Source organism: Felis catus, chromosome F1 (genome assembly GCF_018350175.1).
Source record: "Felis catus isolate Fca126 chromosome F1, F.catus_Fca126_mat1.0, whole genome shotgun sequence".
NCBI classification, from domain to species: Eukaryota; Metazoa; Chordata; class Mammalia; order Carnivora; family Felidae; genus Felis; species Felis catus.
In genome coordinates this window covers 14,358,165-14,374,749 of record NC_058384.1, presented here as the reverse complement: position 1 = coordinate 14,374,749, position 16,585 = coordinate 14,358,165, and the positions used below count along the sequence as shown (strand labels likewise).

Below are 16,585 nucleotides of genomic sequence, written 5' to 3'. Positions count from 1 at the left end.
CAGGAAGATAACACAATTCTAAACTTGCAAGAACCCATAACATAGATTGGCCTCAAAATACATAAAACAAAAATTGACAGACTAATAAAATAATCAAGCTCATAATCACAAAGTGAGATTTTTAATACCCCTCTGATAAAGTGAGATTCTTTATGGCTTTCTTTTATCTGTCTCCCTGCCAACACCCTTCTCTGGAACATAATCTACAGTGTACCATCTTTTTTGTCTATTTTATTTGCAATGTATTTTAAGTACATAGAAAAGTACCTGGCACATAATGGCTGCCTAATATAAACTTGCTGAGTGTTTTAATTAATATGAAAAAAAGATAGTAACTATAGAGATTGAATAATGTAATTAACAAGCATAATCCAGTAGACTCTCATGGAACCCCACACTCCCAAATCAATACATTTTTCTCAAGTACACATGGAATATTTATGAAAATTCACCATGTGCTAACTGTATTCTCTGACCACAATACAATTAAGTTAGAAATCAACAACGGCAAACCAATAAAAGTCCATGCACTATAAACTGTAAACATACTTCTAAATGATTCAGAGAAGAAATCATAAAGAAGAAACAGAAGATTGAAGAAAACAGAACTTAATGATAATAAAAAAATATTATACCTCAAAATCTGTGGTAAGCAGCTAAAGACTACCTAGAGGAAGATCTATAGATTTACATACATATATAAGAAAAAGAAAGGACAAAAATTGATGAGCTACACATCTAAATTAAGAAGTTAGGAAAAAATACTACAAAATAAACATAAATACAAGGAAGAAAATATTGAAGAAAGGAGCAGAGATTATAGAAATCTCTGTGTGTAGAAAAAAAATCTATGTGTATAGAAAAAATATACACAATAAAGGATCAAAAGAGTCAAAAGCTGCTTCTTTGAAAAAGTAAAAGTCTGGCGAGAATGATCATGTTAAAAAAGACTTAATATTAATAATAAAAAGGGGTCAAATTTCAGATACAGCAGAAATTTGAAAAAATAGAACCTTAAGAAATACTTGAGGCTAATGGACTGAAAAATGAACAGAATGGATGATTTCCTAGGAAAAATACAGTTTGTCCAAACTGACCCATGATAAAAATAGAAAACCTAACAAACCCATAATTATTAAATACGTTAAGTCACTAGTTTAAAGCTTACTTACCAAAACTGTCCACTAGGCCCTGATGTTATGGGTGAGTTCTACCACATAATCCATTAACAGTTAATCCCTATCTTATACAGAATGTTCCTAAGAACAATGAGAACTTCATCCCACTTCAATTATAAAGCTAACACAAACCTGATATGAAACCAGGCAGGGACAGAACAAAAAAGGACATTTACAGGCCAATATCACCTATAACCATAGTTGCAAATGCTAGCAAACAAGCCAGGAACACATCATAAAGAACACTACTTCGTGATTTAGCTAGTTTAATCTCAGGAGATCAGGATGGTTTAAGTATATTATAAGGCCTATTAGTATATTTCATTACATGAACAGATAAAGAAGAAAATCATACAATCTCTGTAGAGACAGAAAAAGCGCTTGATAAAATTCGACATCCATTCATGATAAAAACAGAAACAGAAACCTTAGCGACTAGGAACCCAAGGGGTCTTCTTTACCTGATATCAGTTACCTATCAGAAAGTACTTAATTATAAAATTATGAAATAACTTTCCCTAAAATACGAAACAAACCAAGGATGCCCAATTGTATTCAACATTGTACTGGAGGTCCTGGCCAGTACAAAACTAATTGAAAATAATCAAGATTTCAGGCCATAAGACAACAGCAAATATGCCTGTAGATGGGACATCCTCGTACTCACAGAGGTCTCTGAGAAGTGGCTGAAGAATTCAATACCTTCCAAGAACCCTAGGATTCCAGAATACCCAGAATTTTAGAGGTCCAGAGTTATCTTATTTTGGTGTCTTTTGCTCCTTTTAAAATATAAGTTGCAGTTCATCTAAAAAAGCTACTCTACCATTGTCTGAATTTTTTTTTAAATTTTGTACCAAGCCCTTTTATAACCTGAACTTTCCAGGTTGATGAAGAACTCAAATTGACCTCCTATGTAGTAGTCACACTTCGACCCTGCATCCAGGCAGGAAGGCCGAGCACTTCTGTAAAGATTCCTTCAGGACCTCCCAGCTACCCTCTGCTTTGAGCAAAGTATGTAAACAGTACTGTTTGGCCCTAGTATGAAGACACCCTACTGCTCTCTCCAGGAAATCTTTTTATTCTTTACCATCACAGTGTTTTTTTTCATAAGCTACTCTCAAATAATACTAGGTCTTTAAAAACTCCCATCTCAGTATTTGGTAGGGGAGTTATATTTAATTTTCTCTCCCCTTGATCCTTTAAATGACTAGCTCTTGTGGTTTTTCTAGGTATTTTTGTATAATGAGTCACTCTGAGCAACTGACTGGGAATGTAGGAAGAAGACTTCTTTTGCTATTTTAATGTACTGTGTGATTGACCCTGGGACGGTCATTGAACCCAATCAAGGAACTTCATTCATTGCTAAATAAAGATAAAAGGCCTGAAGAGAGAGGTTAAAATTAGACCCTGTCACCTAATGACTCAGTCTCTTAATAACTGACTCATAGAAATTAATTAGCTTTTTCCTATAACATTGCCATTTGGAAAAGATCTCCTTGTTATCCTTGTCTCATTGTAGCCCTTTTACATCTCTCTATTCCATCCGCTGTTACCGCTCCATGTGTTTATATTTAATTTTACTGCTTAACTTCAGTGAGTAACCGTGGTACTCCATGATAATCAGCCCCAAATTAAGTGTCGATGTTGTAGGTGAGTGGCAGTAAAAAACAAACAACAATAATAAGACACAAGTGGAAGGAAAAGTGGATTTCGACACAGTAGTCCTACTTCAGTTTTAAGCTTTCTCATATACTAATTTTATGATCTTAAGAAAGTCAGTTAACCTCTCTGAACTACAGTTCTACTTTATGAAATGGTAACCACACTACTCTATCTTTCTACCTTATGAGAAACTGTTTTTTAAAAAATCAAACAATGAACATGCACAGTGCTTTGAAAAACTGGGAAGTACTACATATCTGTATTTATATTAAGTGAATCATTCTATTCACCAATGCAAAAATGCCCTCCCAAAATATATAAGGTCTTGAGTAATATCCATCCATGCTGGACAGACACTATCAAAAGTTGTAACTGAGTAATTTGCAAGTATGTAAGCAATAAATTGAGGACAAGAAAGACTTTAAAATAATAAAATCTACTTTAAGAATGAAAGCAGCATGATTTGGGTGCCTGCTGGAAAAACAGGGAATACTTGAAGATCCTTCTTATTCTAAGTTTTAATCCTGTGAACCCATAACCTATGGTGAAAGCTAAACATACAAAATAAAAGGAAAACCAAAGAGTTAACAAGTTCCCAGGTGGGACCAAAGGAACTCTTGTAAACATGGTCTCTAGGTGACACAGAAATTCAAGTAAAAAAAAATCTGAAGACAGAAGCTGCTTCATTTTCTTACCTTTGTTCTGTATTAAAAAGTGCAAAGATGTGCTTGCTAGACATAAAGCTTTTTTCCACATCCCGAACTTTCAGGTTGTCCAAGGGAAGCATATACTTCTTTTCTTTTTCCTATTGAGAGAGAAAGAGATGGAGAGAGAATTGGCTTTAATAAAAGATCCTGAAGGCTGCCAAGGGCAACTCATCACCTGAGTTGTCCAACATTTGATTACAATATTTTGATACCAGCTACCAAGGAATAAAAGCTATCTGAGAAAAGAGACTCCCAATGATTCTCAACACACGGGTTGCAAGGATGAGGGGAGGAAAAGTGTGGAGGAAGGAAGGCCTCAGTGATAGAGAGAACACATGGTCCTCCACCCTTTCTTCCTCATGTGGGTCCCCTTAGATGTTTTAAAATGTTAGTTTGATATTAAGAATTTAGCCATCTGTTAATATTTAGCAAAAATGTTCTGGTCCTAATTCAATGAGAAATGCCAGATGGATTTCATTTCATATTTTATTTGCAGCCTAAGCAGTTTTGATAGCCAGTGCTGGCAGGGACGGGAAGCACAGGACCCCAGTATGAAATACCCCCTATAAACTAGATAAAGCACAGCAAAATATTTCCTTCATTTGGGTCTGGAATAAAATGTGGGTCCAGAAAAAAGTGATTCCATTAAATTGTTGACCTCTTTGAGAAACAAGAACCCATTAGAAGTAGACTGATATTAACTAGAATAAATTCTCTTTTAAAATTAACAATTCTTTAGGAAGAAAATGGACATTGGGTGGGGAGGGAGGTCTGCAAATGGGGCCAAACTGGTCTTAGTGAAACATACTGGATGCTAAAGAATTATGAGAAACATTTACATTTAGGGATTGGCCCAGGGGCAATATTATCATATGTATAAATGCCTAATGATCAGTCTAGGAGGAGAGAGCCAAACACTCAGCTGAAGAAACCTAGCCAATATCTATTACCAGGGGTATTCTAGCACAGTCCTTGTTCAACAGTAGCCCTGTGTATGGCCCCAGCCTATATCTCTTGTGCTGGTCCTAAGAAAAAGCAGGACTAGACTCCAGAGGAGGGAAGCATAGAGACTTACTCACAACTTTTAATAAACAACTATTAACTGTATTTCCTGTCGAAAAGTACATGTGCTGTACAAACATGTTTGACATAAGTCTTTTGGTTCCTACAGCACTAGGCTCTGTAGTGTGGAGCAGAACTCTGTGTGTGTGTGTGTGTGTGTGTGTCTGTGTGTGTGTGTGTGTGTATGTCTGTGTGTGTGTGTGTGTGTGTGCGTGCACGTGCTCTCTAGCCAGCTTGTGGTAGCCATGTTGTCTGCAGACCCCACAGAGAGTTATTGCCAGGAGAATCAGCTTTGCCACTCATTACTCTCAAATTAATTAGAGAAAATCTGGGCAGAACACATCAGATTAGTGAGGCAGAGAGAAATAGATGACTAAATCAGTTGAAGGAAGCTCGTTGGAGAACAAAATGGCTGTCCTGGCAGACAATGTCATGTCTTCAAAGAAGATCAAAAAAACATAAAAGAAACTAAATGGAAGTGAGAGAAGCCTAAGAATAAACATGAAAAAGCAAAGCGCTGAAAGAAAATTCCAACATTTCTTGTACAAAAATTAATAATATTTCAGCAAACACAAGTATATTCTAAATAGCAAAATACATAATTTAAGTTACTGAAGTATCATAGTTGAGTCTAACTTCTTTGAAACACTTGTCAGACTATTTTAGGATAGAATTCTAACAGGGAAGATCACAGATTGAATGAAAAGCTATCCAATACATAATCAAATGAAAATGCTTGAAACCCAGGGAACATTTTTTTATTGGATGTTTTTCAATGCCCTAAATTTAAGCAGCTGGACTTTTTTAACGCACCATCCTATTCAACCTTTTGAAATGATGGATTCGCCTTTTAATGGGAAATCTGCATTTCATTGTAAAGAAGGAACACAATGTCCTTGGCGTGTTTTCTATAGAAGTAGGCTCCCTTTCATATTGCGTTCTTTAGCCTATAGTGAAGACCAAAAATCCAGCAAGTTTACGACAGACATTAAATGCTGGAGAAATACACACATATGCAGACAGGGGAACATGAAAAATGTAGCTTCATTTCCAAAATACTAAGTGTCATTTATCCATGGTTTTTGAGGACATATTGCTAAATTATTTCATAATCAAGAGTTTTAAGACTGACAAAGGGAGATGAAAAAGAAGATTCAGACTGATTTGTTCAATTAAAGTTGTAAGTCAAGTGAAGAACTACAGCCATGAAAAACTCTATCATGGATATTTCTAAAATTCTTGGTGCTCTGGGGAAAGAATGATGTTCTGTTAAAAGAACATCTTTAATACGAAGCAGCTAAAACAAACAAAAGGAATTGAGGGGGAGAAAGAATAAACAGAATTATAATTTCCAAAATACAGTGAGTCTTAGCACTGTGAGTGCCAAAATACAGTGAGTCTTAGCACTTAGCTTAATTGAGACATTTGCTACATAATCTTTGTTAGTTCTATTAAACTGTCTAATAATACACTGTGCAATATGGTAGCCACCAGTTACAGGTCACTGTCGAACACTTTAAATGTAGCTAGTTAAATTGGGATATGCTCTAAGCATTAAACACATGCCAGATTTCAAAGACTTAGTGTGAGAAAAAGAATGTAAATGATCTCATCAATATTTTCTTAATGTTTATTTACTTATTTTGAAAGAGAGAGAGAGAGCGCGCACATGCATCCAGAGGAGGGGCAGAGAGAGAGAATCCCAAGCATTCGATCCCACGAACCATGAGATCATGATCTGAGCCAAAATCAAGAGTCAGATGTTCAGCTGACTAAGCCACCCCAGATGCCCCCTCAGCAATGTTCGTACTAGTATATGTTGGGGCGGCTGGCTTAGTTGATAGAACATGGCTGGCTCAGTCGATAGAGCATGCAAATCTTGGTCTCAGGGCTGTAAGTTTAAGCTCCACTTGGGGTGTAGAGACTGCTTAAAAATATATTGATTATATGTTGAAATGATAATATTTTGAATATATTAGGGCAAATAAAATATTATTAAATGCAATTTTATCTGTTTATTTTTAGTGTTTTGCATATGGCTGCTAGACTATTTAAAATGATATATGTGGCTAATATTAACTCTCTATTGATGGCATTGAGACCCATATACTTATCATCACTTTCCTTCCTTTCATCCACCCAATTTTTCTCCTCTAACCTCCCTGGTTCTGCCATTAGGTATATTTTTCATTCTCCCCATCACCCAATCTGAAACCTCACTATCATTTCTGACATATTGTTTTCCTTCACCCCCTTTATTACATCAAGACTATGTTGCATTCTGTTTGGAGCATTTGTCAGAGCTCCACTTATATGACATTCCCACCACATTAGTCCAGGTCTCCGACATCTCACAAGCATGTGGTTTTACATGGTCTGCTCTCCAGTCCCCTTGCTTTCTAATTCCTCAAATATCACCAATTTTCTAAAACTACTCTGTCTAATTCATTACAGTCCTTCCAAATGCTCACATCTCTCTATCATTTATGGGAGAAAATCCATGAAACTCCTTAACGTGACATTGGTCATTTTTGTCACATGAAACACCTACAAATTGGTCCAATCCTGATTTGTGAATATTTCTTTTACGCTTCCATAAAAGTCTCCATTTCAACCAAACACACCTTTGTCAACAGTCTTTTCCCAACTTGAGATACCCTTTCAACTTCTCCCTAACACATCAGTTTATTATTTAGAGTCAAGTTCAAGTTCAACGTTCTGTGCAAAAAGTTTTCTTTCAATTCATATAATAGGTATTGTTTATTCTATTCATCTTGGGTTTTTTGTTTCTTTTTTTAAATGTGTACTCATTTTTCAAAGAGAGCATGAGCAGAGGAGCAGCAAAGAGAGAGGGACAGAGGATCCAAAGCAGGCTCTGAACTGACAGCAGTGAACACGCTGTGGGGCTTGAACTCATGAACCATGAGATCATGAACTGAGTCAAAGTTGGACACTCAACTGACTGAGCCATCCAGGTGCCCTCTACTCATTTTGAGTTATATGTTATATAAGGTATGCTCATCTTATAAATGCATATTACATAACAAATCTGTGTGAAGGTTATTCATTTGGAATTCGGAATGTTCAATCAATTCTATTGTCCAAGTAGGTTACGTTTGCAAAGAAAAATAAAAAGCAGAAAATGTTTTGCAACATTTGTAAATAAGATGTAATTTGATACTTTAAACATTTTATCTTAATAGACATTTTTGGAGGAAGCACTTGTAAAATTTTAGAGAAAGGTTTTTTCCCATGGAGAGTCAGAAAGAAACTTCTGCAAAAAAAGCTTTAGAAGCTGATGTCACTAATTCAACATATATTTTTTCCTTTTTAAACATGGTAACTTTGCTCTCCTCCATACAAAATGGTTACCAGCACTACTTGTATGGGAGGCATCCGGGAATTCTTTGTTCAAAGAGGGGACATGAGAGACCATGTGTTTTTTCCTTGCAGTAACTTGACAAGTATTAGAAGAAGGAGAAATAAGACAGACCCCCAAAAGGATGCATTAAATATGTGAAAAAGTGTTGTATGAGGTGGAAATAACTGAACTGTGAGCTGTGAGTGGTAAAAGGCAGATGAATTAAGGTAGAAGGAGGTGGTAATTATATGATGGCTACATGATATGTTCACTGGCCTTGAAAGGAAATGAAAGGATCGATGAGGGACAGATGGGGCCAATGATGGGGTTCTAGCTGGCAGAGCACCGCCAATATAACTCGGTTGCTAGAAGGAGCTACAGTGGGTATGAGGAGAAGGTTGGGCATGGGGAGGAATATCTCCTGAGGATGCACAGCATTGCAAAGTCTTTATACACTGGTGGTTTATACGTAGGGAGTTTCATAATTTGGGGAATCTTTGTGTGGCCTTGGGTTGATGAACTACCTTGAATCTTATTTGTACATACATTTTCTCACTAGCAAGGCAACAAAATATTCAAGGATAAGACAATGACTTCTTCATTTGTATGCATTACAGTGCCTAGTAGAGTGTTGGCCATTGAAATTTATACACATATTATAAATACTTGTTGAATTAACTCGAAAATGTCTGATAACCAAAGCCAAATGTTGAGTAAAATATGTGATAGTCACATATATTTGAGAATCAAATAAAAATTCCGTGGGAAAGAAAAAAACCTGTACAAGATGCTTGACTGATTTGCACTGCTTTTCTTTCCTTTTTTTAATGTTTATTTTGAGAGAGAGAACATGCATGGGTGCAAGCAGGGGAGGGGCAGAGAGAGAGGGAGAGAGAGAATCCTAAGCAGGCTCCGTGCTCTCAGTGCAGAGCCCAACATGGAGCTTGAACTCACGAAGCATAAGATCATGACCTGAGTCAGATGCTTACCTGACTGAGCCACCCAAGTGCCCCAGCACTGCTTTCAATCATTAAATGTTTACAAAGTTTAGATTGATTGCCATGTTTTTTACTCTCTCTGCCTCTGCTTGTATGGCTGCTACCTGTTAGGAATGTTTTCTTCTCTGCAAGAAGGCACATATTTGTGGCCTTGAAATTTACGTCAAGTGCCATCTCTTCCAGGAAGCCTACCCTGATTATGGTATGTCATACATGTCTTTTTCTGAGAGCGCCCACATTTTCCATGATTTTTGTCCTAGGTTACATAGGATGCCGTTTCTTATTTATGCTCAGATGCCTCTTCAAATAAGTTGGACACTCCTTGAGGGCAAGGTTTATGTTAAAATTCTTTTGTGTTTACACTTAATAGTAACACACTGCTGCATATACACATGCTGTTTAATACACTTTTGACTTAAGGATGAAGCAGAAACAAAATGCCAACATGATGAAATTCTACAACTATGTTGTATGTATACTGTTTTGCTACCATGTCTATCTGTCTATTAGGTCTACTAATGTCGATACTATTATGTTAAAAATTGAACAGATGTGATATTAAACACTTATTTTTAATGGCTGAAAGATTGATTTTGAATGAATTTGCTATAGCATATAAGGTGAAGCTTTACTAACCTAGACCAGCCCAGAAGGTTTATAAACAGGGAAACTAAGGACATTATCCTGGGTTTGGGGGTGGGTATCTGGGCCAAAAAAAATATGATGCTCCCGTAAATTAATGCTAACCTTTCATCCTTTGAGTAACTTACACAAGAGTTATGTAAGCATACATATTCATCATGCTCCTCACCCCCACCTCATTCTCCAAGATGAACGGTACTGCCATTCAGAGTAAATTCAAATTTCTCAACATGCCCACTGCGCCAACCTCAGGACTCCTGCTTTCCAGGAAAATCAATGCATGTTTATTTTCCATACAGAACACATCTAATCATATCTCCTTGGGGTTTTTTTTTTCTGTACTATTTCTTCCACTAGAAATACCTTTGCCTACTTGCCATTCTGCTTCTCTTCCTCGCAAAATTCCTGCAAAAGATTATTCCACCTAGTTCAGACCTAGTGCACATTTTTTTTCTTAAAGTATTACAGGTCTCATTTTTTCTGTCTTCTTTTCCTTCTCCATCCCACTTGCAGACTTATTATTTTTAAATCAGTGGGATCCTTAAAAAAAAAATCTGACACCAAAGCTAATTCTATTGGATAGATTAAAAAGTGAAGTTCCTCTGATTAAGGTCAGAGTGGGGCTATGAGGAAACCTGCCCATTAGACTCATCTTCTAGCTCTGATGTCACCTCTATGAATTGCAGTTGAACATCTAAGGACTCTGGTACACAGGCCTGGATCTCCTTGCTCTCCTGGTGTTCCCATAGCTCTGCTCTCACCCCAGTTTGTCTGGAACTCGATGGGCCTCATCTGTCTAAGTCTCCTACACCAAGTAGCTCTATCTAGCTCCCTGTGACTTTTTAAAAAGTTTTTTTTTAATGTTTATTTACTTTTGAGACAATGCGAGAGATAGTACAAGCAGCGGAGGGGCAGACAGAGGGAGACACAGAATCCAAAGCGGACTCCAGGCTCCAAGTTGTCCGCCCAGAGCCCGACCCGGGGCTCGAACTCATGAACCATGAGATCATGACTTGAGCCGAAGTCAGACGCTTAACCGACTGAGCCACTTGGCGCCCCAAGCTCCCTGTGACTTCTAACTCAGTAAACAGATCTCTTAGAACCATGGATATGATTTAGCAAATCCTTCCAGTTCAAACCACTGTCATACCCTTGTCTAACTGGGCACTGTGATGTGCCCAGAAATTCACTCAAGGATACAGTGCTCTCCAGCCATCAGAAATCCCTGCTGTGGCCAGACATAGCACTCAGGTGTCTTCAACCATTACCAGAATTTCTCTGCCCCCGGTCTGATCACTTGACAGCACTTGTGTGCTTGGTTTACTTTCCCTCTTATTTTCCAAGAGGAAAAAATAAGTTTCCTGACTGTTTCACCTAAGTGTGCCTAGACCCTGCCTTTCCAACTACAAGGTAAGTGCCCAGGGAAAGAACAAACCTGCTACTATTGCCATCATTTCTGTGGTTGTTCATCATTGTGTGTGTCTTGCTCCTCTGCTACTCTGTAACTATTTCCTGACTTCCCTGTCAATGCATCAGCTCTTCGAGGGAAGCAATTGTTTCCTTCTTAGCTTTAGTTGCATAGTTGACATTCATCACACACAGTGTTTAATGAACATATGATTGAGTCCCCTTACGGCCTGGCAGAGTGCTTTACTTAGATTGGGGATTCAGAGATGATGATTGACTTATAAAATAATCAAAATATCAAAGAAAAAAAGAAAAACCTATAAAAATATTGAAAATACCAGAATACTAGTTCCACATGCTTTTGAAGAGTCTGGTGTTTATTGCTATTAAGATGTTATAACTAGAGAGATGTACACGTATGAAACTCATAATACAAACTACCCATCTTTTCATTTGAGCTCTAATTCCCGGCTTTAATCAGAATTACATTTTGAGTAGTAAACAGCATCTGTGAGCCAGGAGGCTGCTAGTAAAAAGTGCTTCTTTATATTTTTCCCTTGGACACTGAGGAAACTGCCTATGTGTATGTAGACTTTGATGGGCTGTCAGAGTAGGCCCAAGAAAACCCAATGGCTATGCCACTGGCTTCATGGCTGCCCCCTCTGCACTCACTCAGATCCTTAAAGGGAGCTATATATTGGCATATCCCCATTGGGTAAGAGAAAAATAGTAATGCTCACCATTACCCAACTGGAGACCCTACTCTTCCTGGCCCCTTCTGTCTCTTCAGAGTCCAATTCAATTTCCACCTCCTCCAGGAAGCCTGCCTGGCCATAAGAGCCCACTGGAGGGCTCCCTCCTCCATTCTCTTGTCATTCCTGGGCAATACCACTTCTTTTTTTCTTTTGCACTTGCTAACATCTTTCTGATATCGTTATTATGTTGCCTTCTTGTTTCTCACTTTGAGATTCACTGTTTGAATGTGCTGGTGACTGCTTTGCTTGAGCAGAGCCAACAGCACCATGGCCCAGCCAGATGAGTGCTCTTTGGACTGCAGCCTCAGCTAAGTGTGACCCCAGAAGCCACGCTGAGCTCTGTATCCAGCAGAACACATTTGGTAGATGGAGGAAACATCTACGAATAAGGGCATGGCCATTACAGGGATTGTGTTAACTTGCTGTTTTGTTTTTTCCTGCCAGGTATTGTATGTATGGTGGTTTACATTTCAGTGGACTGGAAACTTTCCATTTCATTCAAGAAATATGTTCCATGTTAAAAAGCCTTGATTAAAGAGGAGGCAAAAAAGTATATATTGTCCTACAGCTCCAGGTACCTCTAATATCCTCAAATGTGGACTCCCTCTCCTCCCCAAAAAAGGACTTTTGTAATTGTAAAGTGAGAAAACTAAACACTATATCTCAATTTTTAAATATTTAATCTCTATATAAATACTTTTCTCTTTTCCCTCCCCCAAACCCATTTGATAATAGTAAAAGAATAAAATGATATTGATCCACAAGGACAAAGAAAATGAGAAGGGAGAAAACAGTAGACAAGAATTTCCTGAAAGCTTTCAAAGAGAGAAGGCAGACAGAAAAGGATTCATTGACTTAGCATACAGAAAGGAGTTAATTTCCCCAAATTCCTACAGCAGGAGAGAATGGAGGAGAAGCCACCCAACTGCATCCTGTCCTGTTCTTTGGAGGCACCTGAAGGGGGTAGTTTGGGGGCTAAGACAGCAGGATCAGATAGTGTGTATACATAAGTACAAAGATCAAATAATGACACAGGGTCACCTCCTTAACGCATAGCAGTCCATTCCTACCCCCAGCAGGAGATCAGAGGCTTTTTCCCTAGAAAGAAAATTATACAAGAGAAGTTTGGGGGCCCAGAGATACGAGCAGGTTGAATAGCAAAAGTGGGACAAAAAGAAGAAAACTTAGTAAAAGTCTTCATATGGAAATGTCCCTCGGCCACTTTCGCAGCCTTACTCCAGAGGGCTAACAACCAGATGTATTTCTCTGCCCCCACCAAGCAGGATATTGGACTGCTCTTCTCTGGGGAGCTAAATAGTTTCAGAGAAAATGCCCTATATTCTAACCTTTCAATGAAAAGAGAAGCTTGCTACCTGTTCACCTTACAGAGAGGTCGTATATTCAGCAAGCTTCACACATACATAGAGTTTCCAAGTAGCTGAATGGTACAGGCTCTTAATAGATTAGAAATATCACAGCTATTAAGTAGATTCTGAGGATGGGCTATCTCTATGACCAGTCCCAACTCCTTATAATGTTTGAGTTCAATTCAAAACTCTCTTTCTCTGCCCAATCTTGCTTTTGTAGCTAGGGCTCCAGATGAGATACAGTTTCAGCCAATCCGATGTATTCATATCCATACCAGACTTTGGTTCGGAAGTGAGTCCCATCACTGAGCTGCAGAGGATGTGGCACCTGTTTTCTTGGCCCTGGATCCAGAGGCTAGAATGTGGGGTGGCTTCCTGACTGCAGCCTCCAGTTTGGTGGAGTCAGCAGCTCCCTGGCAACCCCAATTCTGAACTTCAGTTTGGAGAACCAGTCCAGGGAAGCCAGCCTAATTCTGTAATTTTGCCCTCCCAATGGTTCTTCGATCAATTTATACCCCTCAGTAAATGTTTTCTACTTAAACCAGCTACAGTAGATTCTGTTGTTGACAACTAAGAACTCAGAAAATACAGTAGCTGTATCTGGTCATTATATATTATTGTGTCTCAGAGAAAATGAATAGTCAGTAAAGCAGAACAATAGCATTTCTCAGTAATTCATCATTTTAAAAAATGAACTGCTTATTAGCATGTGTGTGTGTGTGTGTGTGTGTGTGTGTGAGAGAGAGAGAGAGAGAGAGAGAGAGAGAGAGAGAGAGCGCGCGCAAGCGAGTGAGCGAGTTGGGGGGAGATGGTTTGTGCAGTTATGAATTTCCTGGACTTTGCACTTAAGGAAACAGTCTTTAACCAGAATAAAAAATTTTACACCTAAGAAATTTTAAAAGGGTAGGTAAGAAGGATAGAATTTGAGTGGCTTTGCAAGAAACAAAATAAGGCAACATGTGAATAAAACAGAATGAATTCCAGTGGCATATATGTTCAGAGACTATTATAAGCTACCATGGTAAGAGCAGTGTATTTCATGGGTTAAATTTTCTCTACTAGTAAGCAAAGTACAGGGACTTTGTGTTTTATACTTTCTCAGTTACTAAAGCAGGAAAAAATTTACTCAGCACGGCAAAACATACGGCAAGCACTTTAAAATGAGCATATTTCAAATGTTTAATGGTCTCATTTCCTCATTTCTTTCTGTGTTCCAAGGCAACACAACTTATATTTTTTTTAAAAAGAGAACCTTTCAAGTTTGGAAGAGTGACTGGTTTACTTGAAAAGGTGTGTGATAGGATACAGATTTCTGGTAGTAATATCCCTCAACTCTGGCTTCGGTGGCTGCACATTAAATTACAAAGTGAATTTAAGAGACCCCACAAACTCTGAAATTATGCTTACTTTGTAACAGCTTTCAAGCGCTTATTAATCACACAAAATTCTACACGTATAGCCCTTTGAGTGTACTTGTGTGAAACAAAAGTGTTATTTTGGCTAAGTATACCATGCATTTGTAAAAGTTCAACTCAATAAAAGTGCCTTGTTTACAAATGCAACATAATTTTTACTTATCTGAGAAAATGGGGGTCAGGAAGGCATGCACAAACAAAATCCTCTGGCAATTCCCAGAACTCAGCAGATGAACAGTTTTAAATTTTACCCCCATCATTTGTCACAAAGCTAGGAATAAAAATCAAAGCTGAATTTTCCCCTCTCTCTCCTATCATTTCAGTGAAGGAACACTCAAAAAGAGGCAGCACTATGAAGAAAAGTAACAAGACTGAGCATTCAAACAAATTAGTTTGCATTGACTAGTAAGCTAGCAGATCTTTGCATTGACTAGTAAGCTAGCCACCTCCCCCCCCCCCCATGATAGTAACATAATGCAGTGAGGGTCTTTCTGAGACCGCTGTAGTGTTTGCAAAGGAGAGCTGAGTACCATGCCCTTTGTACTTGAGTCAGCGCCCTTCTCCTTGTGTTCCAAAGAACACGGACTGAAGATGGAATAGGGAAAAAGGGGCCCCTTCCATGCACCTTCTGGGACGCAGCCCTGGACTTGAGATGACATTTGGCTGAATTGCTCTAAGCACAGCTGGTGGTCTGTGTACCGTTATTGGCTCAAATATAGGTTCACACAGAAACAGGGCTTTGGATAAGGGAAAAAGAACTGGAGTAGTTCTCCATCAATCCTAATCATGTCTGCTGACTGCTTTCTGTGGAAAGGGTGAAGAAGAAAAAAAATAGCACAGGGAAGGATAAAGGAGGGGGTAGAGAAAGACAGAAAGGAGTGAAGTGACCTATCCATAAGGGGGAAAGAACTACAGCTACCCACACTAAAAGTACCCTCTGCTTTCATTGCAAGTTCAGGTGGCCCTATCCCAGTCTCCTGGAGACAGAGATCACTGTGAGGAGACTCCCAGGACAGGCAGTGTGGTAAGGGGAAAGGACATGTAGTTTGGGGTTAAGACATGGGCCCATACATGAGCTCTGACACCAGCTATGTGAACCCAGGAGAGTTACCTGATTTCTCTGAGTCTTACCTTATCTTGGTATAAAGTAATACTTCATTAATAATAAATAAAGTAATACCTCTTAGGGGGTATCGGATTAAATGAGATTATGTGCATTCTTCTTAAATGAGAGGGCTGTGCATTCAGAGACTTCTGATAAGTGTTCCTTTGCTTTTCCTTGGGGAAAACCTTTTTTAACCATCCACTTCCCACCCATAAACACAGGAAGGTGTTCTCTCTTCAACATAATTATAATAGTAAGCTTTTATACTTGTAAGCTATAGAGCTATGAGGGGAAAATAGGAAGTTAATTACATGCCCACCAGATAAACACACATTAAACATGAACAATATCAAGCCGGGAGGGTGGCAAGCAATGAAACAATATAAACAACTTTAAACTATGGCTTCCTATTCAAGGGAGATTTGTAAGAACTCCAGAATTGTGGAACTGTGTCCATAGCCATGGAAAGAGAGAGAGAAAATGTGACGGGCTAAGAGGTGGTATTAATTCCTCTGCCTCACTCCCACAGTGGATTGCACAGAATAACCTCAAGGAAAGTATTTAAGAAGAGATGAAAGTTTTGAAAGAAATATACAAATGAAAATTCCATAATTAAAGAATCATCTACTTTTTATTATAGATATGTTTTTATACTTTTAAAAAATAAGCCAGAGTCTGAAGACTGGCTAAAAAACTAAAAGGCAGAGAAAGTTTGTTTTCCTTCTCCAAACCTCTTCCATTCGGGCAGTTCCGCTTTTCTGCTGGCTCCAAACCAAGATGGCCTTGAGTTGGCGGCTTTTGCCACTGCCTGGTTTGTAAGTTTCTCCCTCTACTGCATCCAAGGAAAGCTCCCCTTCTCACTCCGTTCGTCCTGTATTACCAGCTGTGTTTTAAAAACCAAGAATGGGGACTCTGTTTACCTGTAC

The 16,585-nt window shown here is 38.5% G+C and overlaps 1 protein-coding gene across 16 annotated transcripts in view; it reads right to left on the bottom strand.

Annotated features, from left to right (window-relative positions):
* Positions 1-16,585, bottom strand: part of DNM3 (dynamin 3) — a 569,293-nt gene that overhangs the window by 151,716 nt on the left and 400,992 nt on the right. For all 16 annotated transcript variants that reach the window (XM_045049388.1, XM_045049394.1, XM_045049389.1 and 13 more), the window contains one exon: positions 3,536-3,645. In XM_045049388.1, the coding sequence (XP_044905323.1) occupies positions 3,536-3,645 (110 nt within the window). The remainder of the gene's footprint in view (positions 1-3,535; positions 3,646-16,585) is intronic.